This window comes from Amphiura filiformis, chromosome 20 (genome assembly GCF_039555335.1).
Source record: "Amphiura filiformis chromosome 20, Afil_fr2py, whole genome shotgun sequence".
Taxonomy (NCBI): domain Eukaryota; kingdom Metazoa; phylum Echinodermata; class Ophiuroidea; order Amphilepidida; family Amphiuridae; genus Amphiura; species Amphiura filiformis.
In genome coordinates this window covers 39,357,620-39,378,004 of record NC_092647.1, presented here as the reverse complement: position 1 = coordinate 39,378,004, position 20,385 = coordinate 39,357,620, and the positions used below count along the sequence as shown (strand labels likewise).

Genomic DNA, 20,385 nt, shown 5'->3' with positions numbered 1-20,385 from the left:
AAAAACCCACCAACAACAACCAAACCACACCCCAAAAAAAAAAAAGACAACTTCGAAATAAAAGCTCCGACCTCAACTTCCAGCCCCATGGAGTATCCGTAACATTATAATATTTAATTATCGGATAGGCCTACTGATTTATAAGTAATATTCAAGCATGCCAAAATACCGTTAGATGAAACAAAATACAGCTTGTACGAAAGACAAATAAAAATCATACAGAAAATATACATATACTGTGGCTTTTATCATTATTAAACATGCCCAAAGCAAACAATTAAAAAAATAAACAGATGCATAGGCCTAAATGCATTGATACAGAATGTGTATTATGTAGCAATGTTGCCCAAATAACAAATTATACGTAGGGCCTAAGCCACTGAAAACGTATGAAAATATACAAAAGAAAACAAATTATAAAAAAACTGAAGACCCATTCCATGTTAACTCCAGGGATGTGCACCGCAGCACCTTTTCATTTTTTTTTTTTTTCTGTGTGGTGGTAGATATTGATGAGAAAGTAAAATCCCGAAAATTTGAGCTTTATACTCCATTAAGTTTTCCCGTGGCATCATTTTGAAATTTAGGGGGGTCAGCGTAAAATATGTGTCACAACGTGAAAGACGACGTTTGGAGGTCCATAAATGTATAAAGGGAACCCTTTACAACTTTGAAAAGTATGTATACTGGGGTACTTTTTTGTGTAGAATTCAAATCTGTCATCAGAAGACTTGTAACTCCTTTACTTTAAAAGATAAAGGGCCCTCAAAATGCAACTTCGTCCACCCAGGACCAACTTCGGGGGGTCAGAACTCCAAAAGTAAAAATAATTTTATCGACCATTTTTTTGCCAGTCAGAGCCCTTTGGCTTCAACACATCAGTTAGGTTTGCCTTCTCCATAGAGTTGTACATTAAGTCATTATACATGCGAAATCAAAAATGTGTACAACTCTATGGAGTAGGCAATCCTAACTGATGTGTTGAAACCATCAAGACCCCAAGCAATATCTCTCAGAAATGTTGTACAAGAACATATCTTCAACATACCTGAAGTTCATGGTGGGGCAAAATGTCTGACATTGGTTTTCAGGGTGGTCAAAATGTTCCAAGAAATGTACAATTGGGGCTTTGCATGGGTAATATCTCAGCTAAAAGTATTCTAATAGTCTCGATATTGGATAAGAGTAATGTCCTACCAAAGGGCTCGGACTGGCAAAAAATGGACGGAAAAATTATTTTTACTTTTGAGTTCTGGCCCCCCCAAGTTGGTCCTGGATGGACGAAGTTGCATTTTGCATGGCTTGGTCTATGTGTCCTATTATTTATAAATATGCCAAAATAATGAAAAATATGCGGGAAAAATATCAATCGCCATTACATGCTGTCTACTGAAGATAGTACACGAAAAATTTTAAAACTATTTTAATGATGACGAAATAGCGTGAAGTTTAAGTATTAGACCTAATAATAATAGCAAGGATCATAATAGGAAAATTATAATCATAACAAAGTCATCAGACGGATTCGAATCCCTGATCTATAGATTACAAAAACGGCGACTTAACTGCTGAGCCACGAAGAAGTCGTGGAATACGTGAACATTTCTAATGTATTAATGTTAATTTAAAATTATGCAATGCTTATATGTACACTAAAACAGGTGATGTAATTCTCATTCACCTACAATTTCAATTGTTATGCCGTTCCGGTTGGTTTAACCTAATATAGAGATGTTATAACCTCATAGTATAATTAACCTGTCATACAAATGCATTTAAGATCAGTAACCCATTGCACATAATTATGGAGATGAGGTTGATGGTTTAACGGTGGACGGTGGACACAAACAAGTTAAAAGAAATGTAGATTTTTTTTTCTTTATTTAAAATGTGCCCAACGTGGCGAAAGTGCGTGAATCAAAATTCCAAGTTTATTTTTATAACCCTAAATACATTTCTCACATATTTAATCGTGGTAAATCGATGAAATTATGTGTATTTGAGACGTTTTAGGTCAATTTTCTAGCATATGCATTGCATAATTTTAAACCAACATTAATATATTAGATATGGCTACGAATTCGTTCACTTCTACGTGGCACGGCGGTAAAGACGCCGGCTTATAACCTACAGGCTACGGGTTCGAATCCCTTTGTTAGTTTTGTTAAAATTAATATTTTCCTCTCTTAAGGGGGTATTACACTCCTGCCCAATTTTGTGCCAATTTTTCCATTTTTCTCAAAAATATAGCGCATTGATGACAAGTATAGTAAGATATGTATATTATAGGGCATGGACTACAACTAGTGCACTGAAAATTTTATTTCAGCACAGAAAACAGTTGTGGAGAAAAAAAAAAAAAGAGGGAAAACCACTATTTTATCAATAAATCAATAACTACTTGCCTTAAGTTGCTGAATTGTCAGTGCAGAAATTGTAGTCATTGCCCCTATAATATACATGTCTTACTTGTCACTTATGCGCTATAATTTTTGAGAAAAATGCAAAAATAGGCAAAAAATTGGCCAGGGGTGTAGTACCCCTTTAATCCCTCGTATTATTGTTGGCCTAATTGTTAAACATCACACTATTTCGTCATCATTCAAAAATGATGAAATTTTCGGTGTACTATCTTCAGTAGACAGCATGTAATGGCGATTGAGAAGTTTTGTTGACACATTTTGCATTATTTTGGCAACGAATTTCCGCCAGAGTTGTAGTTCGGATGTAAAATTCACACAAAATGCTTTTTGAGTGATTACAAAGATAATTGAATACTTTTCACGCGGGGGCTATGTGGAACTTTTTTAAATGTATTCCTTGTACAATGAAATTGCTCAATAAAATGTCCATTGGAAACAAAGGTGCGCGCCTAAAAAGGTCCGATGGTTATTCAGCCAGCATCAGATAGTTACTTCGTCAATATTGATATCAACAGCAGATTAGCTACTTTATCAATACCAATGTCAACAGTAGACAGCTACTTTATTAATAGAAATATCAGCAGTAGATAGCTATATTTCAATTGTTATGCCGTTCCGGTTGGTTTAACCTAATATAGAGATGTTATAACCTCATAGTATAATTAACCTGTCATACAAATGCATTTAAGATCAGTAACCCATTGCACATAATTATGGAGATGAGGTTGATGGTTTAACGGTGGACGGTGGACACGAACAAGTTAAAAGAAATGTAGATTTTTTTTTTCTTTATTTAAAATGTGCCCAACGTGGCGAAAGTGCGTGAATCAAAATTCCAAGTTTATTTTTATAACCCTAAATACATTTCTCACATATTTAATCGTGGTAAATCGATGAAATTATGTGTATTTGAGACGTTTTAGGTCAATTTTCTAGCATATGCATTGCATAATTTTAAACCAACATTAATATATTAGATATGGCTACGAATTCGTTCACTTCTACGTGGCACGGCGGTAAAGACGCCGGCTTATAACCTACAGGCTACGGGTTCGAATCCCTTTGTTAGTTTTGTTAAAATTAATATTTTCCTCTCTTAAGGGGGTATTACACTCCTGCCCAATTTTGTGCCAATTTTTCCATTTTTCTCAAAAAATATAGCGCATTGATGACAAGTATAGTAAGATATGTATATTATAGGGGCATGGACTACAACTAGTGCACTGAAAATTTTATTTCAGCACAGAAAACAGTTGTGGAGTTACAGTCAAAAAAGAGGGAAAACCACTATTTTATCAATAAATCAATAACTACTTGCCTTAAGTTGCTGAATTGTCAGTGCAGAAATTGTAGTCATTGCCCCTATAATATACATGTCTTACTTGTCACCAATGCGCTATAATTTTTGAGAAAAATGCAAAAATAGGCAAAAAATTGGCCAGGGGTGTAGTACCCTTTAATCCCTCGTATTATTGTTGGCCTAATTGTTAAACATCACACTATTTCGTCATCATTCAAAAATGATGAAATTTTCGGTGTACTATCTTCAGTAGACAGCATGTAATGGCGATTGAGAAGTTTTGTTGACACATTTTGCGTTATTTTGGCAACGAATTTCCGCCAGAGTTGTAGTTCGGATGTAAAATTCACACAAAATGCTTTTTGAGTGATTACACAGATAATTGAATACTTTTCACGCGGGGGCTATGTGGAACTTTTTTAAATGTATTCCTTGTACAATGAAATTTCTCAATAAAATGTCCATTGGAAACAAAGGTGCGCGCCTAAAAAGGTCCGATGGTTATTCAGCCAGCATCAGATAGTTACTTCATCAATATTGATATCAACAGCAGATTAGCTACTTTATCAATACCAATGTCAACAGTAGACAGCTACTTTATTAATAGAAATATCAGCAGTAGATAGCTATATATTTCATCAACACCAATATCAGAAGTAGGTAATTACTTCATCAATACTGATATCACTACAACTCTGGCGGAAATTCGTCGCCACAAAAGCACGTTCTGGTGTTAAAAGCACGCAATCGAAGCTAAATATGTGATAGTTCCGTATTATTTTGTATAATAGTTGCAAATGCACATTCAGATTACACTCTCCACTTCCCCACCTCCATTTTTCAATATTGGGAGACTGTAATGTAGAAATGATGACGATTTTGTCCAAATCAACATTGCAATAGGGGAGCGGGGAAGGATTTTGGCCAATTAACGCTCAGGTGTGGCAACATTTTTCCCCAAGGTTGTCTGAGCCGAATGCAAAATATTTCATCTAAATTTCGTTTTTGTCCCATAACTCAAAAACGGAATGTCGTATGAGCTTCATATTGCACACGATTTGGGAGTAGATTATGTTCTTTTGAATCATAATAACAATTTTGACAAAGAACTTGGTTTATTTAGGGAATGGTCACTGAAATCACCCTTTATGCTAAAGTACACACATTTCGTAATTAAGGCCCTAAACTGTATGATTTTCTGTTAAATATCAGTAACGGAAAATCGTATCAAGTTGCTGCTAAACACATGTTTTTAGTGGATACTGTCCGCTTTATCCATGTTACAATTAAGCGTAGATAACTTTTTTCATATCATTTTCACACGGATCGGCCTTTGTATATTATTAATTATTAAGATGCCAAAATAATGCAAAATGTGTCAAAAAACTTCTCAATCGCCATTACGCGGGGAAGGGTGTTGGCCAATTAACGCTCAGGTGTGGCAACATCTTTAGCCAAGGTTGTAGGTGCTATTAAATGTTTATGAGCCTTTTTATTTTACATGTAACGTCTATGGGGGTGACGATTAGTAATGGACGGCAATATTCAAAAACCCACATTTGGGGCCATTTTAGACACTAAAATGCCCATAAAAAAGAATAGCACTTAGTTCGGATGTAAAATCCACACACAATGCTACCTGAGTGAGTACAAACATAATTTAATACATTTCATTCGGGGGCTATAACAAAAAAAAAAATGTCCTATACCTTAATGGTTATGGAACAAAGGTGTGGCCCCCGTACAGGAAAAAGTTGCTGTCTTTAGTATTATTTTGTAGACCCAATATGCAATAGTTCCAATTCAAAAAGATCCATTCATGTGTCTATTTGGCTGAATAACCAGTTTGGGACATCAAACCCTTTGAGGCTACTGTCTGGGCCCCGTATAGGAAACAGTTGCTATCCTTGGTATTTTTGTAGACCCCGGTGTGCAATAGTTCCAATTCAACAAGATCCATCCATGTGTCTCTGCAGCTGAATAACCAGTTATGGGATATCTGGCCCATTGAGACTACTGTCTGGGCCCCCGTACAGGAAAAAGTTGGTGTCATTGGTATTTTTGTATACCCAATGGGTAGTAGTTCCAATTCAAAAAGATTCATCCATGTGTCTCTTCAGCTGAATGGGTAGTTCATTGGTAGATCACCAGCGCGGTCATCTTCGGAGTCTTATTTTACCCTTCTTAAGATGAGCACTCCTGGCGTTGTTCTCTCTTGGAAGATGACAAAATTGGATAAATCAGTTATGGGACATTGGGGCCTTTGGAAAATTGGAAAAATCAGTTATGGGACATTGGGCCCTGTCTGGGGAAAAAGTTGCTATCATTGGTATTTTTGTGCACCCCAATGTGTAATAGTTCCAATGCAAAAATATGTCTGCATGTCTTCCTTCAGCTGAATAACCTGTTATAGAGCATCGGGGTCTTTGAAGCTACTGTCTAGACCCCTGTACAGGAACAATTGCTGTCATTGTTTTTTTTGTGCACCCAATGTGTAATAGTGTCAATGCAAAAAGAATTATGCATGTCTTCCTTCAGCTGTATAACCTGTTATGGGGCATCGGGCCCTTTGAGGCTACTGTCTGGGCCCCGTACAGGAAAAAATTGCTATCATTAGTATTTTGTGCACCCCAATGTGTAATAGTTCCAATGCAAAAAGATTAATTAGTGTCTTCCTTCAGCTGAATAACCTATTATGGGGCATCGGGCCCTTTGAGGCTACTGTCTGGGCCCCCGTACAAGAAAAAGTTGCTGTCATTGGTATTTTTGTAAACCCCAATGGGTAATAGTTCCAATGCAAAAAGGTTCATCCATGTCTCTCTTCAGCTGAATAAATCATTTATGGGACATTTTGGGCCCTTTGAGGCTACTGTCTGGGCCCACGTACAGAAAAAAGTTGCTGTCATTGGTGTTTTTGTAAACCCCAGTGGGTAATAGTTCCAATGCAAAAAGATTCATCCATGTCTATCTTCAGCTGAATAAATCATTTATGGGACATTTGGACCCTTCGAGGCTACTGTCTGGGCCCACGTACAGAAACAAGTTGCTGTCATTGGTATTTTTGTACACCACAATGTGAAATTGTTCCAATGCAAAAAGATTAATCAATGTCTTCCTTCAGCTGAATAACCTATTATGGGGCATCGGCCCTTTGAGGCTACTGTCTGGGCCCCCGTACAGGAAAAAATTGCTGTCATTGGTATTTTTGTGTACCCCAATGTGTAATAGTTCCAATGCAAATAGATTCATCCTTGTCTCTCTTCAGCTGAATAGCACCATATGGGCGGGCCCCTTTGGGGCTACTGTCTGGGCCCCCGTACAGGCCAAAATTGCTGTCATTAGTATTTTGTGCACCCCAATGTGTAATAGTTCCAATGCAAAAAGATTAATTAGTGTCTTCCTTCAGCTGAATAACCTATTATGGGGCATCGGGCCCTTTGAGGCTACTGTCTGGGCCCCCGTACAGAAAAAAGTTGCTGTCATTGGTATTTTTGTAAACCCCAATGGGTAATAGTTCCAATGCAAAAAGGTTCATCCATGTCTCTCTTCAGCTGAATAAATCATTTATGGGACATTTTGGGCCCTTTGAGGCTACTGTCTGGGCCCACGTACAGAAAAAAGTTGCTGTCATTGGTGTTTTTGTAAACCCCAGTGGGTAATAGTTCCAATGCAAAAAGATTCATCCATGTCTATCTTCAGCTGAATAAATCATTTATGGGACATTTGGACCCTTCGAGGCTACTGTCTGGGCCCACGTAGAGAAACAAGTTGCTGTCATTGGTATTTTTTTACACCACAATGTGAAATTGTTCCAATGCAAAAAGATTAATCAATGTCTTCCTTCAGCTGAATAACCTATTATGGGGCATCGGCCCTTTGAGGCCTATTTTTGTGTACCCCAATGTGTAATAGTTCCAATGCAAATAGATTCATCCTTGTCTCTCTTCAGCTGAATAGCACCATATGGGCGGGCCCCTTTGGGGCTACTGTCTGGGCCCCCGTACAGGCCAAAATTGCTGTCATTGATATAGGCATGAAAAGTATCCTACTGAGAGTGATATATAACAAGTTTTGTCCATGTCTCTCTTGAGCTGAATAAATGCATTTTGGCCCCCTATTTTGTGACCCCCATGCTGCCCGTACAGGCTGCGACCCGGCAGCAATAAAATATTGAATCCTGGGCCTATACTAACATAACCAGGCCATCAAACCTTTTTTCCTTCTTAGCTGAATAAATCGTCTGGGCTCCTAGTCTATGTGTGCGTATACGACCTATCGTTGAGAAGTTATGGGGCACAAAAGGTCACAGGTTGATTTGCTTGTTGAGTATGGGTCAAAAGTCAAAGTTGCTCCAGTTTTCGTAAAGGTTGACGCAAATTGCTCGTATAGCTTAGAGGTTTTAGAAAGGGAACCATTTACACTATCTGCGATGTCTAGTTACCGTGTTACACAGCAAAGAGTCAAAAGATATGTAGGGTTACATAGAATTCAATAGAATTTGTACATGTATTTATGTATCATCTCTTCTGAAATCGCAGATAGTAAAAATTATTCTTTTTCTGAATCCTCTGAACTTGAGGAACAGTTTGCATCCATTTTTACGTAAATCGGAGCAACTTTAATACCATATTATAACATTTGCTGAGGAGAACGCCCTCAATTTTGTTTTTGGGCGGGTGCGGCGTGCCGCACGCGTTATTTCTTTCTGGGCCGCAATGCGATAACACGTAGTACATACATGTAGTTATAGGCCTATGAGGCTAGATATAACACGAGTTTATTACCATTATAATTCCTCTTACTTAATAAAATAAAAAGAAATCAATCATAGAATTAAAATTCTACAAAGGTTTACCTGGGGTTCGAACCCACAACCTATGTATCGATAGTCTAATGCCTACACGACTGTGCTATGCTTCGTTGTGCCAGAAAGGTGTTTGTTTATGATACTTATTGATTACGGAATAAAGTGCATACACACAATATACTATTACTAGTATATTAGTACTAATAAATACGAATATAATCCTAACCCTAACCCTAACCCTAACCCTAACCCTAACCCTAACCCTAAACCCTAACCCTAACCCCTAAACCCTAACCCTAACCCTAACCCTAACCCTAACCCTAACCCTAACCCTAACTCTAACCCTAACCCCTAACCCTAACCCCTAACCCTAACCCTAAACATAAGACCCTAACCCTAAGACCCTAACCCTGACAATAATGAACCTTGCCTCGGACTATGCGGTTAGTGATATATTGCGGCCCATTATGGTTGCAGAAAGAAATTAAGCGTGCCGCACCCGCCCTGTATTCTCTGACTATTGACCTACTTTCTCACATGCCGCAGTGTTGAGAAAATATTCGTGCCGGTTATATCCCAAACACCCACAGAGGTGATAGTTTACGGCGAGTTTTGTAATTATTACTTGATTTTGATATGTAAGTAATACGATAAAGTCGTCATAGGCAGTAATGTGTTTGTATTAAAAGAAATAACAAACTTTTCCCCTCATAAGTTGTATCAAAACAACATATTGAGGAAATTGATATAACAGATTTTAAAACTTTGATATGGAAAGATACCCCAGCCCTGTTGTCTCACCAGAGAAGATGAGCAGAAGTCTTTCTATCTGATGATAAAAAAACTCTAGGTATGATTACGAAAAATGTTTTAAATAACTATTATCTACAAAAGTTTTATAACAATGTTTTATATAAAATGTTAACATAAAACGTCTTCTGTTATGATGTGAAGGGTTAATATACAAACAGGGAAAATCTGTTCCAACTGACCAGCAGAGAACAAAGGATAAGCAATAGATAAGATTAGAATCAAGGAAAATATGACACAACCTCCAATGGGGGAATAACAAACGTATAAACGTATAAAGTTAAAAACTCTTTTAACTTTGTTTATACGTTTTGTGTTATTCCCCCGTTGGAAATCGATGTTGTGTCATATTTTCCTGTTTTAATTGTGAACTTGACTTACTCATTCTTTCATTTCTCTTGACAATTTTTCATTTGCCCGCCCTATTCCTTTTAAAGGAATTTTTATTAATTCTGGTTTTTACACGATTGTAATGTACTTTATTCAATAAAGATACTCTGCCAAAATCATTACTTTAGGTACTGTAGTTTTGTCAAAATCCGAGATTTTGAATACAACGATGGAACCGGCGTTTTATTATTACGATGGAAATATTACTCGAACACGTATGCACAGTACGTACACGGCGTGCGGGATACACATTAACACATACACCCCCACCCCGAGGATCGTACCGTATTACAACCGCGGGAGTAAGATGCATGGGCGCTAGTAGTAAATTCCAATTTTCTATGCTTTACCTCACTTGTTCGGCTCAAAATTAAATGGGGGCATATCTGACAGTAAAAGCTAACATTTTATGGAAAATACATATCTATTTTTACAGAGATGTTATAATATGGCTTTAATTGTCCTCCCCTGTATAACATTGACCTTGGAGCTGTTGAGCCTCGTAACTTGGTAGCTATTCACCCATTGCACGGTTCCGCCATATGCGAGGAGAGCCTCGATCTGGCAGCATGCATGAATGGGAATTGAACCAGTCATATAACATTGCGTAAAGTTACGTAATACTTCCTTTCATGACAAGTTCAAGGCTCTCCCCGCTTATGGCGGAACCGTGCAATAGGCGAATACTGCCTTACGCGCAAATACGTCGTATGTTACAGTTTTGTAATCCTTTGACCCAGACGAATAATTTGACATGTTTTTTGGTGAATTTGGAGCATGTTCAATTGTTGCCCCTATATGAGCATGTAGTACGTGGGTTGGCCCCGGTGATTTTATAAAGGGTCACAAGGTTCCAATATACGAGCGACTAAATTTTTGAATTCAGCATACCCGAATTAACCAAGTTGAAATAGAACCAGTTTATAAGGCCACCTAAATTAAATCCTTAGTCTCAATGCTTGTGGGAAATTGCGGAATAGGTCTTTTTTATTATTTATTTATTTATTTATTTATTTATTTATTTATTTATTTATTTATTTATTTATTTATTTATTTATTTATTTATTTATTTATTTATTTATTTATTTATTTATTTATTTATTTATTTATTTATTTATTTATTTATGAAAGCCGCATTGTATTTGAGCTACCGACCTTAAGGGTATACGAGGTATTGTTGGTCGAAGCAGCCAAAAATCGATTTTCATTATCTGAATCAATATATTATTGAAAAATAACACTTTGGTGTTCTACAAATCATATACTTTGAAAACTTGTTTAATTTATTGTTGTTAATGAAACAAAATCCATGGAAAAAACTAATTCCATTAAAGGCAAAAAAGAAACCACATTTCTGTTATTGGAAACATATTTCTAAAATACCCAATCAAAATAATTATCATCTCATATCATTAGTTTGCATGCATGATTATGCAAAATGATTATGCAAAATCATGCTCATAAATTCGAAAACATCAATTATGTCTTACAAAAAACAAGCAAAAAACGTTCAGTTCAGTTCCAACATGTGCGATTTTCAATCAGACCCAGGCTATTTTTAAGCTATATCAATTCTGAGGAAGGTCAAAAGAGGGCCCATTTTAGGGGGGTCATGGAATTTCCCCCAGGGTGTCACCTGATTTTTTTACTATCATAGTTGTGAACCATCTGACCTAACTAAACTGTCCCGTCCTGTCCTGTCTTGTCTTGTCTTACTTTTCAGTCTGTTCATACCCCATTAATTTATTTGGCACAATAATTATATTTGATTCCGATCTTGTCCAAATTATCTTTCTTCTCCTTGTATTCAGCTTTGTGTCAAAATATGTGATTTATAATATTTTTTATATTATTGTACTTTTGAGTATTATTATCTGATTTAATGATTCCCGTTCAATTTAATTTCATTTATTCTTATTTCGGCCACATGATATCAACATTGTAGTACATATTAATATTGTAGCGTAAGTTAAATTTCCATCTTGTTCAGATTGGGTGCCGCAAGCTTCACGCTCTGCGTCTTTGCGGTATCCACGTCTCTTCACTCTCCACCCCCCACACAAACTTTTTAGATACTTGCGCCCCGTCCTGGCTACAAAAATTGGGTCTCAAATTCACAAAATATTTCAGTCGGCAAAACATGCTGTACCTATCCTTCCCCCCCCCCCAATTATATTGGTCTAGCGACGCCCCTGCACGTACCTTGCACACATTTAAAAGTCACAAATTGTAACTGCGTTATACGAGTACATATCCTAATGCATTCTCCAGGACTGAATGTAGCTTCAAGACAACTGTCGCTGTCACAAGTTGTCGTGCAAACTTCTGAAACCGTTGGTGGTTCTTCAGGATGAACACCAACGATGGAAATAAACATGAAGGCTATGATGATGCGTTGTGGATTGGCCATGACGTAGAGCGCTTGTTGACGTTATAATAAAAAAAAAAAAATAATTAAATAAATAAATAAATAAATAAATAAATAAATAAATAAATAAATAAATAAATAAATAAATAAATAAATAAATAAATAAATAAATAAATAAATAGAAAAATTAATTAATTAATTAATTTGTGCGTTAATTAATTAATTAAGTTAAGTTGAAAATCTTACACTAAATGACTGAGTTCCACGCCTAAGTTTAACACTTGGATTTTAAATAACAGCATCAAGCATTATAGTTTTTAAAAATTATTGCCTTTCAATCAATTTTACATTTAAAAGGTGTAACTCAAAATTTTGCTCATTTTAACACCAAATTCGATCGTTTGTATTGCCTCATTAAATGGCTGAGTGAGCCTTGTAATACAATAGCCATAGGTTGACTAGAGTTCTGAGTGATAAATGCCTATACACCAAACGCAAGCCGTACAACTTATCGTTAATTTAAGAGAGTAAAATTTAGACACTTCTTTTGTCTAGATTAGCACAAACCCTCTCATCTCAAGGTTTCATGTTAGAAATTAACATAACTCAACAAACTTATCTTCGTTCAACTTTTAAGTGAGTAACAAGACTAGAATAAAAGGATTGTGCACATGTACCATGCTAACACTTCAAAATAACAATGAGATCTGAAACCGAAAACTGAAACAGGATCCGAAACCAAAAATATAAAAAGACCTTATGAGTGCAGGCGATAGAGTCAAAAGTTGTTTTCACCTATTACTATGGTAACTAAGCAGGTGACATCACTACTTTTACAGCGAATTGAAAAACGTTTCAAGTAAACACAATCTATCGTTGGCCGTAAACGACAAAACGTTTCGTCAGGCATAAAGGATTGCATCGTCACGCAAGCTTCAAGCGCTATTATAGTCCATCACAGCTTAATGCGTGGCAACCAATCAAAGGCGTCAGCTATAGTGCTATGGAACATATTTAGCACAGTTTGTTTGAGAACACACTATAATCACAAGCCATGTACAAAGGTGATTGTTTCAAATGTGGTGTCATGTAAAGGAGAACAAATTAGTTGTCCATTAATATACAATACGCTATGAACGCGTCACAAAATAATCTGACATTTAGATGCTTGAAAATACTTTCCAAACTTTATTTTGAGGAGTTTTTGTTATTAAGTTTATTACTTACCCCGATTTGCTGTACTGAACTAGGCGAATTGGATACCAGTGATAAGATAACGACACTACGGATTACCAGCAGAAAAGATTGCGATGAAGCGTTATGCTATCTCATCGATTTGTTTCCATTTATATACTTTCAGGACGTCTGTGATTGCATTGCACTTTTGCGCTTAATTACGGAGTATGCAAATTGATACTCAAATTGAAAGATTGGATAACTACAGCCTGTCTACAAATTATGCAAGTGGAAAGCGCCATATTTGGCAATTAGAAAATAATATTGTGACATGATGCTTACATCAACGTCAACGTAGTATTCCTGGCTTTTAAATACCGCTTGTTTCATTCAGTTTGGTTACGGCAATCCGGAGATCTGCTTCACTAAACACAAATGTATGAAAACCATAAAAGGCCACTTAAAAAAAATTGAATAGAATGTTAGATCCAAATACTTGTACAGTATAACAATTAATAAAAGAGCATTCATTCGTAGGAGTAGAAATGATTATGCAACTTTGCTCAGTAAAATTTCAAACGTATACGATATGCAGTATTTTGTTGACATGATTGTAATTTTACAACAGAGTGTGCAATATTTGTTTGCGTTTTAACATGTCTTGAGTGACAAAGAGAACAATATTTACCATGATAAAATCTATGACCTGTACATGTATTTAATTTTACAGCAGAATGTGAAATATTTATTTTTCTTTTAATCTGTTGTAAGTGGCAAAAGGAGAATCATACCTGTATCATGGTAAAACAGTAAGAACAGTATATTGTTGTGTATCGGTGCATTCTTTTGATTTCACGAAGGAACTCTTGATAAACGTGATGCTTTCAATGATTTTTAGCCATCTTCCCTACTAAAAGTTGCACAATTGTGATTTTACCATTTCGTTATTAACGAAACATATCTCGAGATTAAAACAAGCACATTGAACATAACAAACGGCTTTTGAAAGCTAAAACTGCACCCTTGACGTTAATGTAAGCATCATGTCACAACAGTATTTTCTAATTGCCAAAGAGGGAGCGTTTCAATTTCACAATTTTTTTTGAGACCTGGCTGTAGTGATATTGCCTATCTGGGCAGACAATCTGTTTATCTGAGCAGTCAGATCGAGCCATCGAAATGTAAGGTAATGACAATATTAGGCCCTCCCAGGCAAAAAATTAAGGCATGAGTCATGTCCATGAACATGCCAAGATCTTGACATGAACATGCCAAGAACATGCCCTATTTTCGCTAGCAATGGGCATGAATTTTCATGAATTTGGGAATTTTTGATGGATTGTTCATGCTCACCCGTGAATATTCATGCCCTTGCATGCTTTTTTTTTTGTTATGCGTGTAGTCAGAGCCTTGACATGTTCAGGACTCGCGGTCAATGTCAAATTTTCTCTACTTTCATGCCCATAAATTCCTTATTCATGGGTAACTCATGGCATGAATCATGGTTAATGTCAAATTTTCTCTACTTCCATGCCCATTATTTTTAGTCAAGGGCGTCAATTACAGTTTTAATGGGTTCAAAATTAACGACCCATGAATCCTTAATAGAGAATTTTCATGCCATATACAAAACAAAAGAATGAGAATGTCTTGCCATGCTCATGGCATGAACATCGCCCAATGTTGACGCCTGTATATATAGGTTTCTAACCAAAATTAACCCCATATTTGGTCATTTTAAACTAAAAAGTGCGAATTTGTTTTTCGCTTCGCGCAAATTAATTCCAGTTTTGTACTATATATCACCAGTTTAGCTTCAATATGGCAAATTTTTTTGGGCGCTTCGCGCGCATTTGTACCATATTATTTTGTCGGCAAAAGGTGATGGATTCACTGGACTGAAATTTTGTCCAACCCCAATGTAAAAGAGAAATCTATGCCACTGTTAATGGTGTATATTCTTGGTTTCTTTTGTAGGACATGAAGGGAGGGATAAAAAAAACTTAGACCATAAAAAGGTGGGGATCAAAAAAATCCACCCTTTTTTAGGGGGTTCCAACTTTTCCACCCCCCACCAAAGTTTTATGAGCAATCCCTAAAAAGGGTAAGTTTTGTCCATTAATTTAGACTGTTGATATCTATATTTAAGTTGGGTAATATTTTTTTGAAGTGTATTTGCACAAAAATTGCAGTGTATTTGCACACGCCCTATATTTGTCTGACTATTGACCTACTTTTTCACATGCCGCAGTGTTGAGAAAATATTTGTGCCGCTTATATCCCAAACACCCACAGAGGTGATAGTTTACGGCGAGTTTTGTAATTATTACTTGATTTTGATATGTAAGTAATACGATAAAGTTGTCATAGGCAGTACAATGTGTTTGTATTAAAAGAAATAACAAAAATAATTATTTAAGTAATAGAAATACTTTTTGGAAATTGCAGCAAGATTTGCAGATGTTTTTATTTGAACAGTACCAGTTCACCAGTTTTGCTAGTTTTCCTAATCTTTGGGCTAAATTAATAGCATCGTGAAGGTCATATATATCATTTTATACTGACAGCTTCGATATGTACTTTACAGCTTGTATGTGCATTGTGTTCAGTGTGTACATAGGCTATTTTACTTTTCAAATCTTGTGACAAATTGTGCTTGCTGATGCTTGTATAAGGTATTATAAACAAATTATTATAATGCATGTGCACCAGTAAAAATGGCCCAGATTGAATAAAATAAATAAACATATGAATGAATATTTTATTACCTGGATTATTTTTGTTGGGACAAAATAATGATATAGTTTGACGCTTTGAAATACAGTTATGTTAATCATAACAAAGTTACAAAGTTAAAAAATGATATCGAAATATTGTAAAATCAAACTTTTCCCCTCATAAGTTGTATCAAAACAACATATTGAGGAAATTGATATGACAGATTTTTAAACTTTGATATGGAAAGATACCCCAACCCTGTTGTCTCACCAGAGAAGATGAGCAGAAGTCTTTCTATCTGATGATAAAAAAAAACCTCTAGGCCTATGATTACGAATTTTTTTTAAATAACTATTATCTACAAAACTTTTATAACAATGTTTTATATAAAATGTTAACATAAAACGTATTCTGTTATGATGTGAAGGGTTAATATAAAAACAGGGAAAATCTGTTCCAACTGACCAGCAGAGAACCAAAGGATAAGCAATAGATAAGATTAAAATCAGGGAAAATATGACACAACATCCAACTGTCCAATGGGGGAATAACAAATGTATAAACGTATAAAGTTAAAAACTCTTTTAACTTTGTTTATACGTTTTGTGTTATTCCCCCATTGGAAATCGATGTTGTGTCATATTTTCCCTGTTTTTTATTGTGAAGTCTTACTTATTATTTCATTTCTCTTGACAGTTTTTCATTTGCCCGCCCTATTCCTTTTAAAGGAATTTTTATTAGATTTGGGATAAGAGATGAGACAAACAACATGCTAAAGTAAACATCATGCGGCAATCATGCGGCAATCATGGCAATGGTACAAGTATGACTATACACATGATACATGCAAAAAATAGATGCAAATTGCTAAGGAATGAATCGAAAGATGATTGCTAGGAGTCATGAAGAAACTCGCGGAGAGCTTTTAAATGAGTCCTCATGATAATATATAGATATATGCAATTGAAATATAGACCAAACAAGATAACCAAAAGTATAAAAAACAAAACAAAGTTATGATATCATTGAGGAAAAGATATAAAAGCAATTGAATACATGAATCCAAAACCCACCCAAGTCCATGGGAAGTGATTTTGATAACAAAAACCTGTGTATCATTTTAATTCCTTCAGTTAGATTTACCTGGTCAATATGGTAAGTTTTACGTGCAAATAGGTGGGTTAAACTGTATTAGGTATGACGATTAGCATTTCAGGGACTTCGTGGGGTTCATTTTAAATTCTGGACTTGGGTGGTTTTTTGAATCATATACAAAGACAATAATGTTTGAATAAGATTACCACTAGTAAGATAATAAAAAATAAAAGCACACATCAGTTATGTATAATGTTGATAAGCATTCTGCCATGTAATATAAACCACACACTTTCTTTGATTAAACCCAAAGTCACTCTCCAGCAATGAATGTGTTACAAGTGGACTTTGAAACATACTGGATTTCAATCAATGTGTTACAAGACTAAAATCATGGACTTGGGTTGATTATTTCATACATAATAATAATAATAATAATACACTGCATTTAGAACGCTATACACAAAAGTACCATAGCGTGTACAAATATCATTAAAAAAAAAACATAATACATAATACAAAATACATCAGAATAAATATGATTTCAACAGTCTCTTGAAAGAATCAATGGATGGAGCTGATCTGATTGTAATGGGGAGATCATTCCAGGCTTGGGCAGCAATGATGTGAAAACGCTTTTCACCAAAGGCAGTGATACTTGCTTTGGGAATTGCCAAGCGAGTGGTATCACCCGATGATCTGAGAGGTCGGCCAGGAACATATAGAATGAAACAGTCAGATAAGTACACTGGAGCGAGATTATGCATAGATTTGTAAACATATAGCAGAAGCTTGAAAGTAATGCGGTTAGAGATGGGGAGCCAGTGCAATTTGACCAACAGTGAGGCAGCATCAACTCTCCGACCGACAGCAAAGATGGCTCTTGCGGCGGCATTTTGGAGACGCTGAAGTCGACAGATGTCTGTGGCAGATAGATGAGTAAAGAGAGCATTACAGTAGTCAAGCCTTGATGTTATTAAGGCTCGTGCAACATGATGACAGGTGTTAAAGTCGATGAAACTACGGATGCGCCACAGATTCTTGATCTGAAAATTGATAGTTTGGCGAAGGTGATTTATGTGATTAGTGAATGTCATTGTCTGGTTATAAAATACGCCAAGATTGCGGATTACTTGAGATGGTGTGATCATGGATGTACCTATGGTGAGAGTAAGCGATGGGAGAAGTCTGAGGCTGTAGACAGAGCCGGCAACAAAGAATTCTGTTTTGGAATCATTCAATTTGAGGTAGTTGGAGGCCATCCAAGATCGAATTTCATCAATGCAAGATGTTAGATTGGCAAGAGTTAAATCAAGTTCACCAGGGATACGAGGATCGAAAGACGTATATAACTGGGTGTCATCAGCGTACAAGTGGTAGTGAATACCATATTTGCGTGCGATATCACCAACTGGTGTAGTATAGATGGTAAATTTCAAAGGACCGAGTACCGATCCTTGAGGAACTCCAAATTCAACAACGACGGGATCAGATAGATGGCCACCTATATTGACTTGACTTGTCCATCCTTGCAAATAAGAACGGCACCACTCTAATGCCACACCACAAACTCCAAAACGCTTATTGAGGCGGTCTATCAAGATTTTGTGATCGACAGTATCAAATGCCGCGCTCATGTCTAACAGAACCATTAAAACAACCTTCTTAGAATCAATCTCAGAAGTAATGTCTTTGGTGACTTTGATCAGTGCACTCTCTGTGCTATACATAGCTTTATATGCTGATTGGAGGGGATCAGTGAGTTCATTGGTATTAAAGTGCTCAACAAGTTGAGCAGAAGCACATTTCTCTATGACTTTAGCTAAGTGTGATAGGTTGCTGACTGGTCTGTAGTTTTGGAGATTGTCTTTATCAAGAGAAGGTTTCTTAATTAGTGGTGAAACAACAGCAGAGTGGGCAGCTTTAGGAAACACACCGGATGTTAAGGATGCATTGACAATAGCTGTCAGTGCAGGGAGATGGTATTGAATATGGTCCTTAAGCAGCCATGTTGGTTCAGGGTCAAGCAGACACGAGGCATTAGATGACTTAGAGATCACGTGCAACACTTCATCCTCCGTTAAAGGATGGAATTGAGCGAATTGGGGACAATTATCACATGGAACATCATTACATTTTGTAGCTGGGTCACAAACACCTGCATGCAAGTCATCACGAATCTTACGAATCTTTGTGACAAAGAATTTGGAAAAGTTGGTGCTTAGCACCTTGGGGTCATCGTGAGCAGGAAGATGACGCACCTGCTTGTTAAGGAGATGATTCACAGTGCTGAAAACGGTCTTATTGTCAGCATCTGCAAGTTTGTCAGTGAAATATGATTGTTTTGCTTCTAAGATACACACATTGACTGAACTGTTTATGGTCAAAAACCGATCACGATCTTCATCAGAGCGAGTTTTTTGCCACTTCCTTTCAGCTCTTCGTCTTTCCCTGCGAGCAGCGTGGACACTATCATTATACCATGGCATGCGATTTCTTATAGCGCGGGTGCGAGTAGTAGCTGGGGCAAATTGGTCTACGACATCAACTGTACATGAATTGTACCAGTTGTACAAATCGTCAACATTGTCGACTACTGGAACAGTTTTCAGTTTGTTAGACAATGTGTGAGAGAATTGTTCGGCATCAATACTCTTGTAATTGCGAACAGTCTGGGTAATTCTTTGTGGCAAAGGTTTCGGAAGATTGATTCTAAAAAGGACACAGTGGTGAACAGTCACAAGCATCTCATGGACATGGAAATCACTCACTAATTCATCATCAGGACATGACAAAACATGGTCTAATATGTGTCCAGATCGGTGGGTTGGTTTGTCAACATGCTGTTGGAAGTTAACAGAGGAGATGATGGAGGCATACTTTTTAACATCCCATTTGTTTTGTTCATCCCAGTGTATGTTGAAATCACCAACAAGCAGTAATTTTCTGGGAGACACAGATATATCATCAACAAAGGAGTCAAATTCAGTTAAAAAGTCAGATGTACGAAAGCCATTGTCACGAGAAGGAGGAGGTCTGTATATTACAACCAATGTAAGGCGCTTGGTAAAGTCGGTGATGTAAACATGTTCAAAATAAGTAGTGTGAATTTCTTGTGGAATCTGACGCAGTTTAAGGGGTGTTTTGAAAACAACGCCGATTCCACCACCACGGGTACCGGAGGGCGAGGTACGTTGAGGTAAGTATAGCCGGGAGGGGTGAGTTCCCCAATGATGACTGCATCATAATCATGAAGCCAGGTTTCAGTCATTATAAATACATCAATATCATGTTCTTG

The 20,385-nt window shown here is 36.6% G+C and overlaps 2 protein-coding genes across 3 annotated transcripts in view; both read right to left on the bottom strand.

Moving 5' to 3' along the window:
- The window catches only part of LOC140142889 (uncharacterized), a 61,945-nt gene extending 48,542 nt beyond the window's left edge, over nucleotides 1-13,403 (bottom strand). For both annotated transcript variants that reach the window (XM_072164910.1, XM_072164909.1), the window contains exons 1-2: nucleotides 13,326-13,403; nucleotides 11,933-12,168 (exon numbers count right to left, since the gene is read on the bottom strand). In XM_072164910.1, coding sequence (XP_072021011.1) covers nucleotides 11,933-12,140 — 208 coding nt within the window. In that variant the 5' untranslated portion in view covers nucleotides 12,141-12,168; nucleotides 13,326-13,403. The remainder of the gene's footprint in view (nucleotides 1-11,932; nucleotides 12,169-13,325) is intronic.
- Nucleotides 13,404-17,614: 4,211 nt separating this feature from the next.
- Nucleotides 17,615-20,385, bottom strand: part of LOC140142305 (uncharacterized) — a 28,668-nt gene continuing 25,897 nt past the window's right edge. The window contains exon 2 of the mRNA XM_072164274.1: nucleotides 17,615-20,123. Within this exon, the coding sequence (XP_072020375.1) occupies nucleotides 17,615-20,123 (2,509 nt within the window). The remainder of the gene's footprint in view (nucleotides 20,124-20,385) is intronic.